This window comes from Gorilla gorilla, chromosome 19 (assembly GCF_029281585.2).
Source record: "Gorilla gorilla gorilla isolate KB3781 chromosome 19, NHGRI_mGorGor1-v2.1_pri, whole genome shotgun sequence".
Taxonomy (NCBI): domain Eukaryota; kingdom Metazoa; phylum Chordata; class Mammalia; order Primates; family Hominidae; genus Gorilla; species Gorilla gorilla.
The window spans coordinates 56739515-56758746 of NC_073243.2; the positions used below are offsets into that span (position 1 = coordinate 56739515).

The 19232-nt window shown below is 41.5% G+C and overlaps 1 protein-coding gene across 11 annotated transcripts; it reads right to left on the minus strand.

Moving 5' to 3' along the window:
• Positions 1-5026: 5026 nt before the first annotated feature.
• Positions 5027-12612, minus strand: FST (follistatin). Of its 11 annotated transcripts, none has more exons than XM_004058864.4 (6): positions 11274-12612; positions 9086-9277; positions 8440-8658; positions 7867-8091; positions 6935-7165; positions 5027-6476 (listed from the first exon to the last, which is right to left on the minus strand). In XM_004058864.4, coding segments are annotated over exons 1-6 (954 nt in total). In that variant the 5' UTR covers positions 11359-12612; the 3' UTR covers positions 5027-6474. The 11 variants fall into 11 exon arrangements, with proteins under 11 accessions (XP_004058912.1, XP_004058911.1, XP_018869253.1 ...); XM_004058863.4 differs by having other exon boundaries at positions 5027-6211; positions 11274-12551; XM_019013708.4 differs by having other exon boundaries at positions 5027-6211; positions 6935-7162; positions 11274-12329.
• Between the last annotated feature and the right edge of the window lie 6620 nt (positions 12613-19232).

Genomic DNA, 19232 nt, shown 5'->3' on the forward strand with positions numbered 1-19232 from the left:
AATGTTACTACCCTTCATTCAAAATTCTAGTCTCTTCTTGACAAACATACCACCTAATTAATATGGCTGGAAGCGATGGTGAAGGTGCGTCTACACCTCTTAGTCAACCCAGCTACGTCTCACCGGGAAGATGGTAGAGGATGACAATATTCTATCAGGAAACATACACCTTGTGATTTTTATGGCCAAATGCCTTTGCCACCACCAGGTACATCCCTGTAGCACAGGACCAAGTTATATGTGAGAATTCTGCCAAGGAGACGCTGGGGGAACAGGGCTTCCCTAAAGCCCTACCAGAGGCATGGGTATTCTGGCTGCCTTTGGAACATCAGGGAACTGGGGCTCACTTGGAGCTTGAAATGATTCTAGGGTAGTGGTCCTCAAACCTTAACACACATTAGAATCATTTGGAGAGCTTGTTAAAACATAGATTCCCGGACCCTACCCTAGTAAATTAGATTCAGTGGTTCTGGGATAGTGCTCAAGAACTTGTGTTTCTAACAAGCTCCCAGATCTTTCTGGTGTTCTTGGTCTAGGCACTACACCTTCAGCAGCACTGTTTCTATTTGGGAATTGTATTGACTAGGCTCTGGTTCCACATGCCCAATGAACAAAGTGCTTTAAGTCCGATTTGATGACTTCTCCTGGGGCACTGACTCTATCTTAGAAGTCCCAGGTGTTGCTGCCTTTTGAATAATCTAACACCTCTGCAGCCTGTTGTCATTTGAGCCATAAGCCCACAGCAATCTCCAGAAACTACAGAGACTGGCCTTCATCTTGGTCTTTTGTTGTTATCATTGCTTATGAGTTGTACTATGACCATTATCATCCCATTGTTTTTTTTTTTTTTTTTTTTGGTGCTGAAAAAGAAATTTATCAAGATCTTTTTTTTCCAAACTGGAATCAACGTAGAGCCCCCTCTTTCTCACCAGGATTGTGACTTTTGCCTCTAACTTCTTCTTAGGGCTCAATATTCTTAAGAAAAGTGTATACTTGCTCTTTAGACAGAGACTTGAGTCCTTGGGGAATGAGTACAACAGATATTTGGTGGGAGTATATCTGGCTCCCAACATTGCCAGTTGGTTCCCTGGCCATTTTCTTAAAATAGAAAAATGACACAGCACTGCCAGGACTACATTTGGTTTAATCCAAAGAGTATGTGTCTGAAGGACTCTGCCACAGGAATCTTGGTGATACCAGCCAAGATATCTGAGGTCTAAGGATGGCAAACCCCACAGTATTCATGGGGGGATTCCAGCAAAATAGAAGCTGGGATTTGGACATGTCTGGGCAGGTCCACTGACTACGTAGGGCAGGCATGCCTGGTGTCTATTTACACAACAGCTTTTGGCTGAAGAGGAATTGTGTGGCTGCTCTGAATGGAAAATGGAATGGGAAGAAGGGAAACATGTTACTCTTAGGACCCAGGTTTTGAAAACTCTAATAAACAAGTTTATTAATTGTATAATATATGCATTGTTTCATATCTGGCAACTGCAAAATTTATACTCGGATTTTTGAGACAGTTTGGGAATAGTTTATCCTATTATTATCTTCAGGAGTCTATAGTCCTCCTACAGGAAATTGTATCAAAATTAAAGAAGACTGAGTTAATTTATTGTACTGCCAGGAATTGTGCTGAGAGTGTGAATGAAAGGACAAAAGACACATTTTGTGGCTTTGAAAATTTCAGATGGTGAGTGAATTTTTTCTAAATTTCATGGGAAATAATATATCTAAACGTTTTATTTTGAAAGGTACACTTTTGCCATACCACCTAGAACTTCATGAAGTTTTATTAAATATTAACATGGATAAAATACTTTAAAAGTACGCTTACCTTCCATTTTAAAAATGGCTTCCGCTTGGGCTTCTGGTCTCAATTGATATATGTTATATGTTGATATATATTATATGTGAGAATTCTGCCCAGGAGATACTGGGGGAACAGGGCTTCCCTGAAGCCCTAACAGTGGCATGGGTATTCTGGCTGCCTTTGGAGCGTCAGAGAACTGGGGCTCACTTATCATTATACAAACTGTCTACTGAAGAGGTTCCTCTACCATTTCTCATTCATTGCATTTTCAAGGTAAGGTTTGATTGATGAGTTATTATACCACCTTTTTTCTTTAATTAATCATAGTTATTATAATATTAGAGGACACTTATTTTCTGACTGTTTTTTAAGTGCCAAGCATGAATCTAAGCACTTTACACATTATATCTCTTTTAATCCTCACAACATTGTAATGAGAGAGAGACTTTCCTTGTTGTGATTACGTAGATGAGGAAACTGAAGTACATAGGGATTAAATTGCTTGTCAAATAATACATAGGAAGCAGTGGGGAGAATGAGGGTGTTGGGTGTTTGGAGTGTTACAATGAAGGTACTAATCATTCTAAATTGTAAGATGATGATAGAAAAGGCTGTTTCTCAGTTTGGGTATGGTTTAGGTGTTAGGAATTCTCTCATTGCACATGTGAATTCCCCCAGTAGCCTTGTTCAAGTCACTGGAATTGTTTTCCAGTCTTTTTATCATACAAAATCATTTTTTTAAATGACTCTGATATTTCATTCTTTTCCCAGAGAATGGGGAGAAGCAGTTTGCTGTGCACCTCCTTCTTGAGAATGACTTTTTTAAAAAAGCATTAACTTTTTATTTGGATATACAATATTTTCAAACTCATAGCAAAGTTGCAAAAGATAAAGATAGTGCTAAAAATACCCTATAACTTTTATTCAGATTCGCTTATTGTTAACATTTTATTCCATTTCCTTTATCATTCATGTACTCCCTCTTTGCATACATGTGAAAAAAATAATAAAACCTATATATTTTTTCTAAGTCATTTAAGAGTAAGTTTTATACATTGTGGCCCTTTTTCCAAAATACTTCAGTGTGTATTTCCTGAGCCAAAGAGTATTCTCTCACATAACCACAACACAGTAATCAAATTTTAGTAGATTTAACATTGATGCAATACTTTAATCTTTGGACAGTATTCTGATTTTATCAACCGGCCCAATATTGTTATTTACAGCATTATTTTCCTTAGGAACAAGATCTGATCAAAGGTCAGGTACTGCATTTAGCTATCCCATTTAAGAATAACTTTAATTAGCCAGACTTTATTTTTGCTATACTTGAGGAATCATATCCCATGTAGTATATAAACATTTTAATTTAAATTAGGCTTCTGACAGATCTTTTATTATTAATTTATATTTTGTAATTCCATTCTATTAATTACACTATATGCATGTGAATTAGACTTTTTTGGGCCATAGTTGAAATTCTAACAATAGTCTAAAGATATTAATCTACTTTTAATTTTAAAAGAGATTTCTATTTTTTTGGTACTAATAAGTGTAATGCTAGGTGACTGGAAAAGTGGAAAACTCCAAGGAGGAAAACGAGATACTGTCCAGTGTTTAAGAGGAATGATTGATGATGACAAATTTGGAATAAAACTTTTAAATAAATAATCTGGATGTTTTCTAAGGCAAGCTGTTGATTTTATCACTTCCCATTGCCAAGACACACATCGGTGCCTGTTAAATTTGACGTTTTTACTCTGATCGTCAGTGGCAGCTTTAAAGCATCTGTAGCATCCCAGGATCAAGCAACAAATCAACTCCACGAAGGGCTGTGAAACCATATCTGCCTGTTTCCTTTCCCGAGAGCCTCTCTCTAGTGGCAAGCCAGTAGCTAATCTACACCGGAGAAGTTACAACCCTTGTCTTTTGCAGTTAATGGCAGCCTGTTTGTTTTCCGCACCTCTCTTTTCCTTTTGGGGAACACAGGGCTGAAAGGTAACAAGATCCAACAGGGCTCCAATCATTATATAAACTGTCTCCTGAAGAGGTCCCTCTACCTCCACCAAATTTCTCATTAGGTGGCCACAGTTGAGAGCCAACAGTCTCTGGCAACAATTTTGAATAACTATTCATATTAAAGAGGCTTTTCACAAAAGGGATAAACTTTTAAGAAGAACTTGGGTCATGGTGTTTGAAAGAAATGATATGTTTATTATTGTTTAGCAATGCTGGTAATATTGACTATACTTTGCTCTTTCCCTCCCACAGTCCTGATACTTCTTTACATCTTGAATTTCTGATATTTTAAATATAATTAGGCTTTGAATATGTAAGTACATAATTGGAATTGGAATTGAATCAGAAACTTGTGTTGATGCTCCAGTTATATATTCCTATGCATTATATTACAGGGACTAGTGAATGATGGCCCAAATGCCAATCTGAGGCTTGCATCTTGTACTTCTTTGATATTTTTAATATATTTAGGCTTTGAGTATGTAGCACACAATGAATTGGAAACTTATGTTTATGATTTAGTTATGTATTCCTATGTATTACAGGGACCATTGACTGATGTCCTAAACACCATTCTGAAGCTCTAATAGTGTCTAGTGTAAACTGTGAAATATTGATACATTTCCTCTTACGAGTGACATTATTTGATCCCTAACCATGGACATCCTTGTGGAATTAACCTCCACCCCATCCTCACCTCATCAAGTCCCTAGCATTCCAACACTATAATGTCTACTTATGCAGCTGATATTCTGATTTCTAGAATGTGTTTGTCAAATATTATATCTGTTGTCACCTTTCCTTGTGATGTGTGTTGTTTTTTAAAAGACTGAAACTGCACTGGATTTATGGGAAAGTAAGATGAAGGGTGTGCCTGGCTATGGTGATGAGCTTGCAACAAGGACAGCTAAAACGATGGTGTTTTTAAAGAGGAAATATTAGCCTTGGTATATTGCAGGAAAGAACCCACATCTACAGTCTGTTCCTTCTGTGGTTAGTGACAGGTATATGCCACTCCTACAGTGGGGTTGCTGGACCTCAGATCCCTTTATCTTTCAAACTCCAGTGAAGTGATCTGTACTGCCCTGGCCATGTAATTTCAGAGATAGCTACATTCCTCGGCAAAGGTATCATACACACTTTTACTCAAAAGTCCAAATAACTTCTTTGCATCATCAGGAATTGAAACCATTGGCTTTTTAAAATTTTTTTATTTTTTCACTCATCATTTATTTACAAATACACATTATAACTTTTATATACATTGCACATTTACATGGTAGAAAAGTACAAAACTATATATTTAAATGAATTTATATTTTAACTTGCCATGTTTGAAAATATAAAATTGCATCAGAAAAAAGTATTATGAAAAGCAAGAAACTTGAACTTGAACTGATAAAGCTTTGATATAACTTTTAGTGATATATTGGTTGAAAAAGAACTAATTTAAAAGGTACAGCTGAGTAGCTTAAAGGAAACACCTAACAAAAGGTTGAATGTGTAGCCTTCAACATTCTTTAGTCTCCTGACACCCACATCATTTCTTTGTATCTGTAACATCTTAAAAGTACATTACTAGAATTCTAATCATCTCCTCTCTCACAAATGTCTTCATCATAACAAAAGAACTGAAGTAGGAGTTTCCTCAAAGATGCTTATCTTCTGTACCTTGTATTTGAGTCAGAGTTATAATGCCTTTTGGTCAGTCAAGGTTCCTTGTAAACAAAACCCGAGGGATCATGTATGTACAGATCAGGCAGCAGAGAATCCAATAAATAAACATGACAGAAACTGACATGCAAGTTTGTTGAAAGTGGAAAAGAGTCTAACAGTGAGATGAAGGGAGACAGATGAGTGAGTGAATAGTAAGGAATGGACTTAAATGGTTTACAAGGAAAAAAAGCTTTTACTTTACAAGCAAGAGACCTCACAATAAATAACAACTGCTCTTCCTTTCACGAATAAATTTCTTCAAAAACAAGGTATACAGTCAACCAGACATTTTATGTATAAATTATAAAACATGACACAGTATAAATAAATGTCTACAAGTCTCAACTATGGGCCTCATCCAGTAGACCTCACAATGAATGCTTCTCCGTGTCCAATGAGTAACAAGGTGGCCTGGGAGAGAGCTTTAGGACAAAGGTCCTTTAATGTATAGTTTTCCCCCCAAATAAATAAGCATACACTTATTTACAGTATGGACAATATATTTTTCTTTTTTCTTTTTCTTTCTTTTTTTTTTTTTGCACAAAGGCTATGTCAACACTGAACACTTGTAGAGAGTTTACCACTCTAGAATAGAAGATATAGGAAAGCTGTAGTCCTGGTCTTCATCTTCCTCCTCTTCCTCGGTGTCTTCCGAAATGGCTAGATGGGGGAATACAGGGGAGCTGTTGTTTAAATACGGACAACAACAGCGCAGAAGCAGCTCAGTGTATGTTTTCAAAGCCCTCTGATACAGCCATATTACAGCGTTGCATTTTTATGTGACTTGCAGTGAGATGCTTTTTTTGTTTTTGGCATCTGCTGTTATGCAATAAGTTAAAAAAATTTTTTTTAAAGCATAATCTATGAAGTCAAAAACTGCAGAAAGTTCTGAAGAATCAATGGCTCAGGTTTTACGGGCAGATTCCTGAAATTAGATAAAAAGCGCTCTTGTGTTCTAGGTATAACTGCTTTGGGTCTTTAATTCAGAGTTAGTAGAGGCAACTGCGAAAAAGCAGCAGCCCATGTGTGATAATATGAAGCTGTCGTTGGAAAAAAAAAAAAAACTTTTGAAGCAGTTAGTTTAGACTCAAATGTTAATAAAGCAAACAGCAAAGCACACTACCAAAGCACAAGAAATAGGGGAAAACAACTGGAAATAGATTCTTAGAGGCAACCCCATTGATGATCACCAGATAAGTCCTAAAAGCCAAGAAACATCGCAGAGAATTTTCTGTGGATTATTGAATTGCTGGTGATACTTAGCAGCTACCTAATTTGAACAGAAATGGATTTATGGGAGATCTGCGTGCTTTGTAAGTGTCCATTCCCTAGGGATTGCCTGGGAAAGCCTTAAATGGCAGCAAGGTTAAAAATTGCACTTACAGTTGCAAGATCCGGAGTGCTTTACTTCCAGTAGCACACCTGAGGAGCATGCAGCTTCCTTCATGGCACACTCGCTGGCATAAGTGGCATTGTCACTGGCACAGACAGGCTCATCCGACTTACTGTCAGGGCACAGCTCATCACAGAGGGAACACCGGCCTCTCCCAACCTTGAAATCCCATAAACATTTTTTCCCACCAGTGCACTGGATATCTTCACAGGACTTTGCTTCTAGGATATAATACATCTGTGATGAGTAAACTGATTTCCCCATATCCCCCTTTTCTCCCTTTCTCTAGTCCTCTATCAATAAATATAAACATAATTTATTTTATATAAACATAATAGTAATATCCTATTACTAATGGGGGTAATGGAGATATTATGCAAAAATGCTGGATAATAAAATTGAAACTCAAATGCACACACACATACACACACAAAACCCCTGCAGTTTCTTACATACTACATTAGTGCATTAAAAGGATATTTTTTTAAGAACAGGATTTTACAATATTCTCAAGTTAAATATGTATCTTATTATTTCCCACAAGTGGGTTCTTTTACAAAAGAAAGAATTCCATTAATTACTAGAATCTGACAACAGATTTCTGGAACTGCTAAGTAATTATTTTTCGCTTCCAGCAAGTCTGGCACTTAACACAATGTGTAAAATTGAGTAAGTTCTAAGTTTTCTAAGACGGAATACTGTTCCTTGCTTCCTGCTGGCATTTGAATATATGTGTCAATGCCTCCAGAAGACAATGGTTTCCATGAGGAATGCTGTGGTCACAACAGTTTCCCCAAATTGCAGCGTATTTCTCCCTATGGTGTTTGGGGACGCCTTGGGCTTTACTTATTAGTTAACCCCACAGTTTAATAATAGAACTAGCCTGTTTTCTCTTTTTCCTTCCTCAATCCAGAATACCTACTGATACACTTTCCCTCATAGGCTAATCCAATAGATCTGCCCAGCAGGCAGGTAGCCTTTCTCAGGTGGCAGGCACTGGAGTAGGTGACTCCATCATTCCCACAGAGATATTGCTCAGAGGAAGTGGGCTCTGGGCAAATCCGATTACAGGTCACACAGTAGGCATTATTGGTCTGGTCCACCACACATGTGGAGCTGCCTGGACAGAAAACATCCCGACAAGTCTCTGGAACAAAGAAGGAAACACACATGAATAGGTACCTTCTAGTCCTTAGGGAGTGAGCACTTGAAGTTACCAAGGAAATCATGACACTGAAGCATCCAGCTTTCAAAAGGCACTTTGGGAGCCCTGTAGTTTTCAAGAGAGAATCTATGACTCTAGGTTGGTCCCCTCAGTGTTCTTAATGAATCTCTAGAGGTTAGAAAAGGACTCCTTTATTTGGTTTCAGTATTACTATTATCAGGCTCTTACTGCGGACTACACCATCCCCCAAGGGTCTTCTAGAGGGTCTACTTTAGGTACAAAGCTGGAGGAGGAGACAGATCCAGTCTTGCTCAACAGGGTAGGACCTACTTTTACATCTGCCTTGGTACTGAACTTCCAGTTCTGGCTGCTCTTTACATCTTGCCTTTAGGAGTGCACATTCATTGCGGTAGGTTTTCCCATCCAGCCCGCAGACTGGACCCTTCCAGGTGATGTTGGAACAATCCGGGGCGCAGACGCAGCGGGGTTTGTTCTTCTTGTTCATTCGGCATTTTTTCCCAGGTCCACAGTCCACGTTCTCACACGTTTCTGAGTTGGAAACAGGCATGGATTAAAACCAGAGCCAGGCAGTCTGCAGGTCAGCCAGGAGGGCTTCGGGTGCCTTGCGCAATCATGCAGCCCTGAGTTTGAGCTGGAGGGGCCCCAGGCTCTCTCCTGGAATATTGGGAGTTGGTGAAAGAGTGTGGACCTTGGGCTGTGCCCCACACCCAGATCTCTCTCATTAAGGAGCACAGGTTGGTGGGTTTCACCACCACACTTGGCTAAGAAGTCTGGCGTGTATTCCCTACAGCCTGTAACAGGCAGAATTTGAGTCTGCACGGCTTGCCAGGGCAAGGGACAGGAAGGGGAAGCCCAGGAACAAAGCTCTCCTACTCCCAAACCCCAGTCAGGTAGTGGGGAAGCTAAGGGTAAGACGCCCTCTACTGAGGGCCTGCAAGTCGGGAAGGAGTCCTACCTTTACAGGGGATGCAGTTGGGGGCGCCCCCGTTGAAAATCATCCACTTGAAGAGTGTGTTGTCATTCACGTCCTCCTCGGTCCACGAGGTGCTCAGACGGCCGGTGCTGCAGCACTCCTCCTTGCTCAGTTCGGTCTTGTACAGGACCTGGCAGCGGCCGTTCTTCGCTTGACGGAGCCAGCAGTTCCCAGCTGTGAAGAGACAAGGGTGGGGAGGTGGGTGAGTGAGCAGTGACCGGTGGCAGGGCAGGGAGAGCGAGGTGGCTAGCTAGCGAAGGAGACCCGGAGGGGATGGGGAGGGGGTGAGCGTGGAGGAGGGGAAGTGAGAGAGACGCGGGAGAAAAGTAGGAAATAAATCGAAAGGGGTGGAGGGGTGGAAAAAGAAGGCGGTGGGGGGGAAGCCCTGATCACAGAGATGGGAGGTGGGCGAGAGGGGGGGAGGGAGAGAGGGAGAAGACAGGGCGCCCCAGCCATATCAATGTCAGTTACCAGTGACCCAGACACAACACGTGCAGCTTGCATTGACTTTTACTAGACTGTTTACTTTTATTCGTCCCATTTCATAACCTGCAGAGACTCGAAGAGCAGATTAAAGAACCTGACAAAAACAGGATGCGACGGATGTTTTTACATGCTGGTTTCATGTAGGCGGGTACAGGAATTATTTGTGACAGGGGTTAAGAAAGTAAGAGAACGAGAGAGAGGAGAGAGGAGAGAGATGGAGGGGAGAGAGAGGGAGAAGGAAAGAGAAAGAAAGAAAAGAAAGAAGAGAAAGAAAGAAAAGAAAGAGAAAGAAAAAAAGGAAGAAAGAGAGAGAGGAAGAAAGAAAAGAAAAGAAAGAGAGAGAGAGAGAGAAACAGATCAAGCAAAAGGCACTTCTGAAAAATGAAAGCAAAAAAGCAACCCGGCCCAGCCCGGAGCTACCCCGCGCGGCCTCCAGGCGCAGCCAGCCCGACGGGCCCGTTTTGCAATCCGCCAGACCGGAGCACGCCCGCGGCCACCGCGATCTTTCGAAATCTCCGAGGGCTGCTTTCCTCCGCGCCCACGTCCGGGCACCAGGCAGAGCCTCTCCCCTAAAGGCGGGCAACCCAGCGCAGTGCCATGCAGACGGCGAGGGGCAGTGCCCAGGAGGGCAGTTTACAACATACTTAAAATGTTAACGCTGAATCAGGGAAAGTAATGCCTTAAGGTGGGGGGAGGGGGGAGTCTTCCTACCATTTCACGGTTATAAGTACCTATCTCATACCTAGCAAGAAATATTTGCAAGTGATTTCTCCCTCTTCCCTCTTTTTAATGTTCGGATTTGGGTCGAGAAGACTTCTCATGAATCACCAATATGACTTTAACAATCATTGGATCGCAAGCTGCTATTATTATTTTAAACATTCTGCCCAAAGACTAATTGAAATAAACAAATCTATTTTTAAAAGGCAAGCTTCAGAAATTTGCTCTTAACCCATTTCAGAATTTAAGTCAGTTATGGGCTGCTCACTGTTTTACAGAAAGCTAAGGGTCAGAAAGAAGAATGAGGCAGAGGGGAAAAAAACTATAAAGTGCTCAAAGCACTTTGGGGTAATAATTTGGCTTTTTTTTTTTTTTTTGCGAGAATGGGGGATGGGGTTGGAAGAAGCATCCACTAGGCAGAAAGCTACTTCCCTTGAAAATTTTCAGCACCCACATTTCCAAGTTTGGGCAAAGTTTCTGAAACCACGTCCCCCAGCCACCAAATAAAATTCAGTATCTCTCCCCCAAACCCCCAGGTTTTCTTTTCTTTCTTTCCTTTTTTTTTTAAAAAAAATCCAAAAGATGTGGGAGGGAGAGAGATGAGACTGCAAATGGGTCGACTGAAATCTCCAGGCTACTACTGATACTTGTTCCCTTCTTCAGAGCCAAACAGAGGAGATCACATCTAAAGTTATCATGGCCAGAACTTGGAGCATCTAACCCTAACTACTAAGACCCCAGCTCGCTCCCTTTCCTTTTTCAAGATAACCGAGCTCCAAACTCAGTTCCCAGTCCTAAAGTGTCATTGCCTACAATTTTCCCACTCCTCTCCACCCCGGAGTCCCCAAGTTGGTTCAACATCTTCCGAGAGCAGCGTTGCTCAGAACAGACCAAGTGGAGACCACAGAAAAGTCGACCCCCCTGTCCTCAGCCAAGCCTCCCCAGCGCATCCCCACTCGCTTACCCTGGGCACTGCGGTCCTCCATGAACTGGCAGAGCAGCAGCAGCAGGAGGCAAAGCCCACCCGGCTGGTGCCTCGCGCGGACCATCCTGGGGGCAGGCGCGGGGCTAGGAGCGCAGCGGCGCGGGGAGCCGGCGCGGCGGCGGGTGGCTCGGGCGAGCGGCGCGCGTCGCAGAGGCCAGCGGCGGAGGGCGCAGCGATCCCGGCGCAGCCCCGCGCTCGCCGCCGGCCGCCCGCGCGATTCAATGGACGTCAGAAGCCGGGCGCAGCCGCGCTTTAAATCTAGACGGGGGTCTCCGCGGTTTGCGGTGGGCGGTCTCCCAGTGTGTGGGGCTGTGGGAGGGCGGCCGCGAGCGAGGGTGTGCGCGGCTCCTTGGGGGTGGGGAGCTTTCAAAAGTTCAGTGTGAATCAGGTGACATTTCCCACCTTCTGGAAACCCTTCCCAATTATCTTTCGGAGGTGCCCGAAATCAAAACGGCTGGAGGGAAATCGTCGAGTTCTTATTTGCGTAGGAGCGAGAGGGAGGGGGAAGGCGACCGGGGCGGGGGTTGGGGGCTACGCGTCGGGGGTGGGGAGTGGGGAAGAACACCCACTTCAAGTCCTGCTCGCCGCCGCTCGCCGGCAGCGCCGGCGCGCCCGGGGTGGCGGGTGTGTGTGTGAGTGTGTGTGTGTGTGAGTGTGTGTGCGCGCGCGCGCGAGTGTTAGAGGGAGGGCGCGGTGGGGGCGCTGGAGGCGGTGGTGGGGGGAGCGGGGGAAACCCGGGAGTTTGTCTCCGTGCTGCCTGTCCTCCGCTCCAAAGAGACTTTTGCAAACGGCCGGAGAGCCCCGGGCTGCCCAAATATCCCGCCCCGGGTCGGGTCGGAGCGCGCCGGCCTCGCGGCGGTTCCGGGTACCCGCAGCCTGGGCGCGGGACCCGCGAGGTTTTGTGTCTGGGTCTGTGAGTGCCTGACTTTGCAGCCACCCCCAGCCCAGAGGTGTTGCTAGGAACCCCGGCCCCGGCACCTTCCACCCTGGCAGAGCGCTACCGAGACGCGGCCCTTCGTCTGGACTAGTCGGAAGCAAACAAAAATGTTTTAACACCTCAGGCCCGGTCTCCCCGCGGCACAGCCTCGCCCTCTCCCTTTCTTTTCTCCCCTTTCACTTCGCGGCGTCTGGAGTCGGAGCCCGGAGCGGGGGCGCCGACGTAGGCGGTCTGGCCCCCCCTTTCTCTCCCGCCTGGAGACTCCCCAGTTTCTGTCCTGTGTGCCTCTGTCTGTCTCTCAGTCTCCTCGGCTCCAATCTCTCTCTCTCTCTCTCTTTCTGTCTCGTCTTCTCTCTTTTCGCGGAATAAAAAAGATTGCAACATCCATAATGAACTTCTGTAGCCTCAGTTTATTAAGTACAGTGCCTGGCATTCTTCGCTGAAAGTTGGCGGGTCTCTCATTTATAACATTTTTGGCACCGCTGAATGAAACTGAGGAGGCGATATTTCCTTTTATATAAAACGATTACTTCACGGAAAATGCTATATTGTTTATTCCAAAGCTGCCTTTTAAATTTGTTCTTTTCGCTTCTGAAGCCCGAAGGACAACAGATAGCGAAGTATGCAGACAAAATTCTTGGACATTCGCAGGTCACTGGGATTTGTTCTACAAATTTCAAATCCGCCCTTCTTCCCCCCCAACCCCCTGCAACTGCCCTCCCCCCGCCAGACCCTCCCCCAGTCCTCCTCTCGCCCTCCCACCCCCCATCTTCCATCAACCTTCCCCCCTCCACAACTGCAAATAACTCAGTGATAACAGATTTTTTTCCACCAACTGCAGGAGATAGTGCTAATCTTTTAATAAAAGATCCCATTACAATGGGATCTGTCTGGACAGACTATAATAGATCCCGAAATACAGCCGTGCTAATATTAGAAGACAGTTGTTTGGGTGCCTCTCAGACGGGCCCAAGCCCCCCTTTGAAAGTGGGCATGAATCACAAAGCCCCGCGGCCGCCGCACCTGCACCGCGCGCATTCGGTGCAGCAGGCTGGTAAAAACGGGTGACCTCGCCGCCGCTTTTCGCTTTATAATTACCGTCGTGAGGACGGGAGGGGAGGGGCTCGGGCGGCCCGGGGGAGACTGGCTTTTTGCTCACTTCAGACGGCTGTGGGGGCTCCACATCCTCCTTAATCTTTCCAGAATCATTCTGTCTCTGTTTCTGTCTCGCTGTCTCTCTCCCCTTCTCCCTTTCCCTCCAGTCCTCCAACCCATTCCCTCTGCTCTCTTTCCCCTACTCCTTCCCCTCTTCTCTCCTTCCCTCCCTCTACCCAGACTCTACCCGTACTCTCCCTCCCTTTTCTCCCTCTCTTTCTTTTCCAGTCTCCTTTTCTCTCTTCCCTCCAACTCATTAATGTAGAGTTGTTTAGTGCCCTCTAATGGCAGACGACATTAACAATTAATAGCAAACTGTCCCCTTTGCAGGAGCCGCCACTCAATGGCAGAGTTCCAAAGCTGAATTTATTTCTTCTTTATTCAGAGAAATGGTATAGTCCTTATACAATGATGTGCTGGAGGGAAAGTTTGTTTTCTCTGCTTAAAGGTTCCCCCACCCCTGCCCAGGGATAAGTTAAAGGAAAGAGAAGCTAACAAGTATTGTTACTTGACTTTTTCCCTCTACCCTGTCTTTTAATGGCAGCAAGAGACACAGCTTCTTTTTAAGTTAGGGGTATCAAACCGTATATCCAAGGTTGAAAAATAAACATTCCAAATGCATAAAAGATCTTAGATGGTAAGTAATTGGATCTTATAGCAATGCTATCAATGATCATACATAATTACATGATTTTATATTTGTCTCCAGTTTAAATATATGTATTGGTCCTGAATTGGTCAGTAGCCTCTGGAAACTGGGGTCTTTTTCTTAGACTTTCCACCCTAGGACTATACAAAATATTTAAATTTTACTTATATGCCTAGTTGTATATGAAGTCATCTTGCCTGTAGAAATATAGAATCACGTTTTAATCCATATTTATTTTCTCAATATCTTTGGGAAGATTGTTTTAAAGTTCATAACTCATCATATTTTATAACCGTATAGCAAGGAGAATAGTGATATAACTTGTATGTTCTTATTAGATTTTAATTTTGTTCATTCCTATATGTACATATAACATGTTGACGTAAAAGGGTCATACAAGTATACACAAAGATTACCTTTTCGGGGGAAGGTCTATGTAGCTAAATGAAGATTAGAATAGAAGCAATTTGGAGGGGCCAATCAAAAAATTTTCCATGTTTGAGCAAAACTATTTAGTTTGTCCAGATACTTATTTTAGTTTATGTATATAGAAACAACTGATGTCACAAAAACTTTCTAAATTAATTTAAGTTGTATCCTCACAATTCCAGTATGATTGGGTAAAAGTAAAAATTTCATTTCTATTTCATTTTTTGTCTATGTAATGCCAAATGCTCAGACCAGTCATTTGACTAAATTGACTGCCTTGACTAGTTGTTTTGGCATCATGTAATTGTCTTGGCTAAGCCAAAGCAGACACAGTAGCTCTCATTGTAAAAAATGCCACCACAAATAGGAGTCCCTCAGTACCAGAGGGTGACCCAACACAGGGTTACTTCTCGTCCCAGAGAAGGTGACCCTGCAGGTCAGGGTTGAGGTCACTGGCAAACACACTGTGGAAAACACAAGTGCTGTGTTGCTTTTGCCCTTTTGAATAAGCAGCTTGGTGTTTGTTTAGTGATACAAGCTCATCCTGTTTTTCAGCTGCACCTTGGATAGTATTGATCTGTTTGGGAGAATGTCTGCTCCAAATCAGCACAGATCAGTCACCATGACTCTTGCCATCTAGGGTTATTTTCAGATCATAACTGAGGAAATGAGACACAGGTCAATACTGGTTCCTTATGGGCTTTCTGTGGGCATCAGCAAGAGATCCATCCCATTTCTGTGGTATGAAATGGCACCACACCTGTTCAGTGACATCACAGAAAAACAGCTGCTATTTCTTTTACTGTTATATCGCCTGTAAATGTTAAATATTGGGTTTGTAGATATCTAAATGTCAAAGGGACATTTTAAAATAAAAATGTCGCCTTTCATTTTTGTTGTATGCCTCCAAGTTTGACTTCTTATTTTTCCTTTCTGCTCTGCCAAATAAAAATGTAAATTATGAGAAACACAATAGGACCACTTTGTAGCTGAATTTCTGGGCAGCACACAAAAAGACTACTGTTTTCTGATTGGTCTTTTGTCAGCTTCAAAAGCTGTCTTCCTTCTGAAGTTTATAAATTTAAAATATTAGAGTTTAGCAAATGATTCAATCTAACTCCCTAGATAGCTATTTAAACTCATATGACATTGTTATTTGAGACCAGAACGGACCTGGTTAAATTTCAGTACCTAAAAAGACAATATGGAGGGAGTGGGGTGAGGTTATGTAGAGACTATTTGAAAGTCATGAACTGAGTAGCTTTTTTTTTTTTTTTTTTTGCCTTAAGATTAAATGTCAAGCTTTTTTTGAAGTTAGGTGTTTTGCAAAATGAATACATTTTCAAGTGCAAATAATCAATCTTGATTAAACAACAAAAGTTAAGCATTTGAGAAATAGGCTAAAATGATTTTAAAATCAGATTTTGTTCTAGGTACAAAACAGTTACTTAATGTGTCATCGTCTTTGGCATTATGCAACTTCATAGGCTAGCATAAGGATTTGAGTAGGGGGATGGGGGCAATAGTTCTGTGTTGGTTGAATCATTACAGAACTAAAAAGTTAAGAAATGTGAGTGCGTAGAAGCAATGTTTACCCAAGATATCCAAACTACTGGTCAATTAAGGTTTTAAAAAATCATTAGAAAAATATGTTTTATGTATATTTATATATATATATATATATATAGTGCTGAGAAAGCAACGGATTACTTGAACTTTTCTCTTTTCAGTGTTGCTTTGGTGTTATACAGAGCTGATCAATCATGGATAGCTCTTCCCTTTTGATACTACTTGTTTCTGTATAACATTTTTATTGCCTTGCTTTCCCCTTTAATTTTAGAAATATTTTTGGGTTTCCAGAAGTCAGCTAAGCTACTTGTCACATAGTCACTTAAACTAGCCATATTAGTATATTCAAGTTCAACGTAAGTAGTTAAAATAAATCTTAGTTAATAATTCAAATTATGCCTTAGAATGGGGATGTTACATTGGATTAATAGAAAATTCTAAAGTATTTTAGGTCACTTTGACAATATAAATGATTCATATATTTGGATATGACTGAAAATATCTGTGTGTGACCTTTAGCACTTTTAACCCTGATTCCATTTACACTTTCAACTGCATAGAAGGTGTGAGGAGGGCAAACTAGGATTTGCTGTTCAGTTTACCCTACTTTATGTTGGAAACAACGTGTCAATCAAAGTAAGAGCCACCTTTCTGGATTATTCATTGGCTGAAGGTGAGTAGCATGCTGTAGTTACTTTGGTATATTTTATTTTCTGGTCCCTTATTTTAGCTTTCCATAGAGTAGCAGTGGTTTGCACACTTAATAGCTAGTTCTTCTCTAGGTATTTGCCTATTTAATATTACCATCAGTAGTTGATACAATTGCTGTTTGATCATCCATCATATTGTCACCCCACTTTTTAATTTGACATGAGTCCTGTCTCATTTCTGATACTGAATGGTAAATTAAGAAGTGAAATACTGTTGCCAGGCGAGATGTCAGAGGCCTGGCATTGAAAAGTGGTCAACCTGTGGATTGGTAAGAAGAATTTACTGATGTCAGTGTAGGTTTGAAAAAGGATAGTTTTATTAGAAAGAAAGAATGCTGCAGAAGAAGTGCAGCAGAGCCTCTCAGCAAGAGAGGACCGAGAGTGTTTTGGTAGATTTTTCCTTAGGGGTATTTATGGACCTTAAAGCAGGAGCTTAAGAGTAATTTGGACCACATTAGCCATGTAGGTCATGTTAAACAATAATGTTTGTAGATACCTTGGTGTCTTAATGTCAGCAAGGGTTGCACAATGAGTTTCAATATGCATACAAGTTACTTAACAAATTTTTGGGAAGGAAACCTGGAACCATATGCCTGGTTTAGATAATGGGAAAGTCGAATTACTTCTGAATCCCTCCGATAAGGAATTTTGTCTCTGGATGGCCTGCTTGATAGTCACCAGGTGATCTTTGCTATCCTCAATTATGTTTACAATAAATTCAAATTTTACAAGTTAGTAGAACATGATTTTGAATATCCTATTGCATCATCTTGTAAAATTTTCAGTTAGTCTTGGAAGCAGAGAGTGAGTCTTACCATACACTGAATCTGCTGGCACCTTGATCTTGGACTTCCCAGCCTCCAGAATCATGAGCAATATATTTCTGTTGTTTATAAAATTATCAAATCTAAGATATTTTGTTATAGCAGCAGCATGAGCTAAGACAGTCATTGTTCCTCAACGGGGAATTCATTCCAAATCAATTTTGTACTTTTCCTTTGCACCTTTGTAAAAAATCAAACAGCTTCATAAGTGTGTATCTATTTCTGCGCTCTCTCTTATGTTCCGTTGATCTATTTGTTGATTCTATGCTGGTACCACACTATCATGATTAATGTGACTTTATAGTAAGTCATGAAGACAGGTAGTGTAATTCCTACAACTTTTTCTTTTTTTTCAAGATCACTTTGAATATCCTACTTGTATTTTTATATAACTTTTAGAATCTGTTTGTTGATTTTGCAAAAAAAGCTCGATGGGATTATGATTAGGGTAGATCAATTTGGTGAGAATGACATTTTAACAATATTGAGTCTTCAAAACCAATAACATGGTATGTCTTTGTATTTACATAACTCTTCTTTAGCTTCTCTCAACTGTAGTGTGTGTGTTTTTTTTTATTTTGGCTGTCATTGAAAACATGCTGAAGTAGGATATTATATGTCATTTTAAGCTCTGTGTCTCAAAGGACCTCAATAGGTTATAAAGATTTCCTGGTGTAGGCTGATACTTGTTTTCAGACTTCCCCAAGCTGATTGTCTATGGTCAGTCAAAAAGAGTGTATTGAGCACACTTACCAGGAGTGGTGTGCTGACTCATCAAAATCTCTGGCATGCGCTCTTTTGGTGTTTCTTTTAGACCATAGTCACTCCTTTAAATGAATAATCTTCATCACCATGAGATTTACACTCAGTGAGTGTTAAGAATAATTCTCTATTGGTTAGTGTTTTGTTGAGTATTATTTCATTATGTTCGTGCAAGTAGACTCCTCCTCAAAACTATCCATTATTGTGTTTAAGTTCTGAGAGATGGAAACATGCAGTTTCCATTATGCCAACATTTGGGTGGCAGTTACTTTCTGCCTTTATTCTTTATTGGAGAGTTATGGCATATTTTCTGTTGTTATTGCTCTCCCTGACCCATTCATCCTCTCTGTAGTTTACTTTCCCCTTATATCTCGTTTTGCATCCACCAGAAGGGCTAGTGCTATACCCTAAACCTGTACCTTTTGTAGCATGTATTGGCTTATTTGGTTTTTCATGTAAATGCCACATTCAAAAGTAAACAATACTTTGTATCGTTTATCCAACAGTACTATTAAATATTTAACAATGGGTTGAGGTCAAATGGTGATGACACAACATGTGGAAATACGGGACAGGTGATGCATTAAGTGTTGAAATAAATTATTTAAACACATGGTGAGACTTGCTATTTTTTGGACTAAACATATATATACACACACATGTATAATGAGAACTACTAGATGAATGACTTAAAGGCAGTCTTGGTCAATGTGTGCTTAATCTCCCATAAATAATCACTTTTTAGCAATATAAAATCATGAGTATATATACAGGAAGTTCATTTATTTGGTTTTTCAATACATTAAATAAATGATTCTCTTGAACTGGTCTCAGTGCAGTTTCCTTGCAAATAAAGATATGAAAATCGTCAACAGGAAACATGTGTTAATGGCTCACATGCTG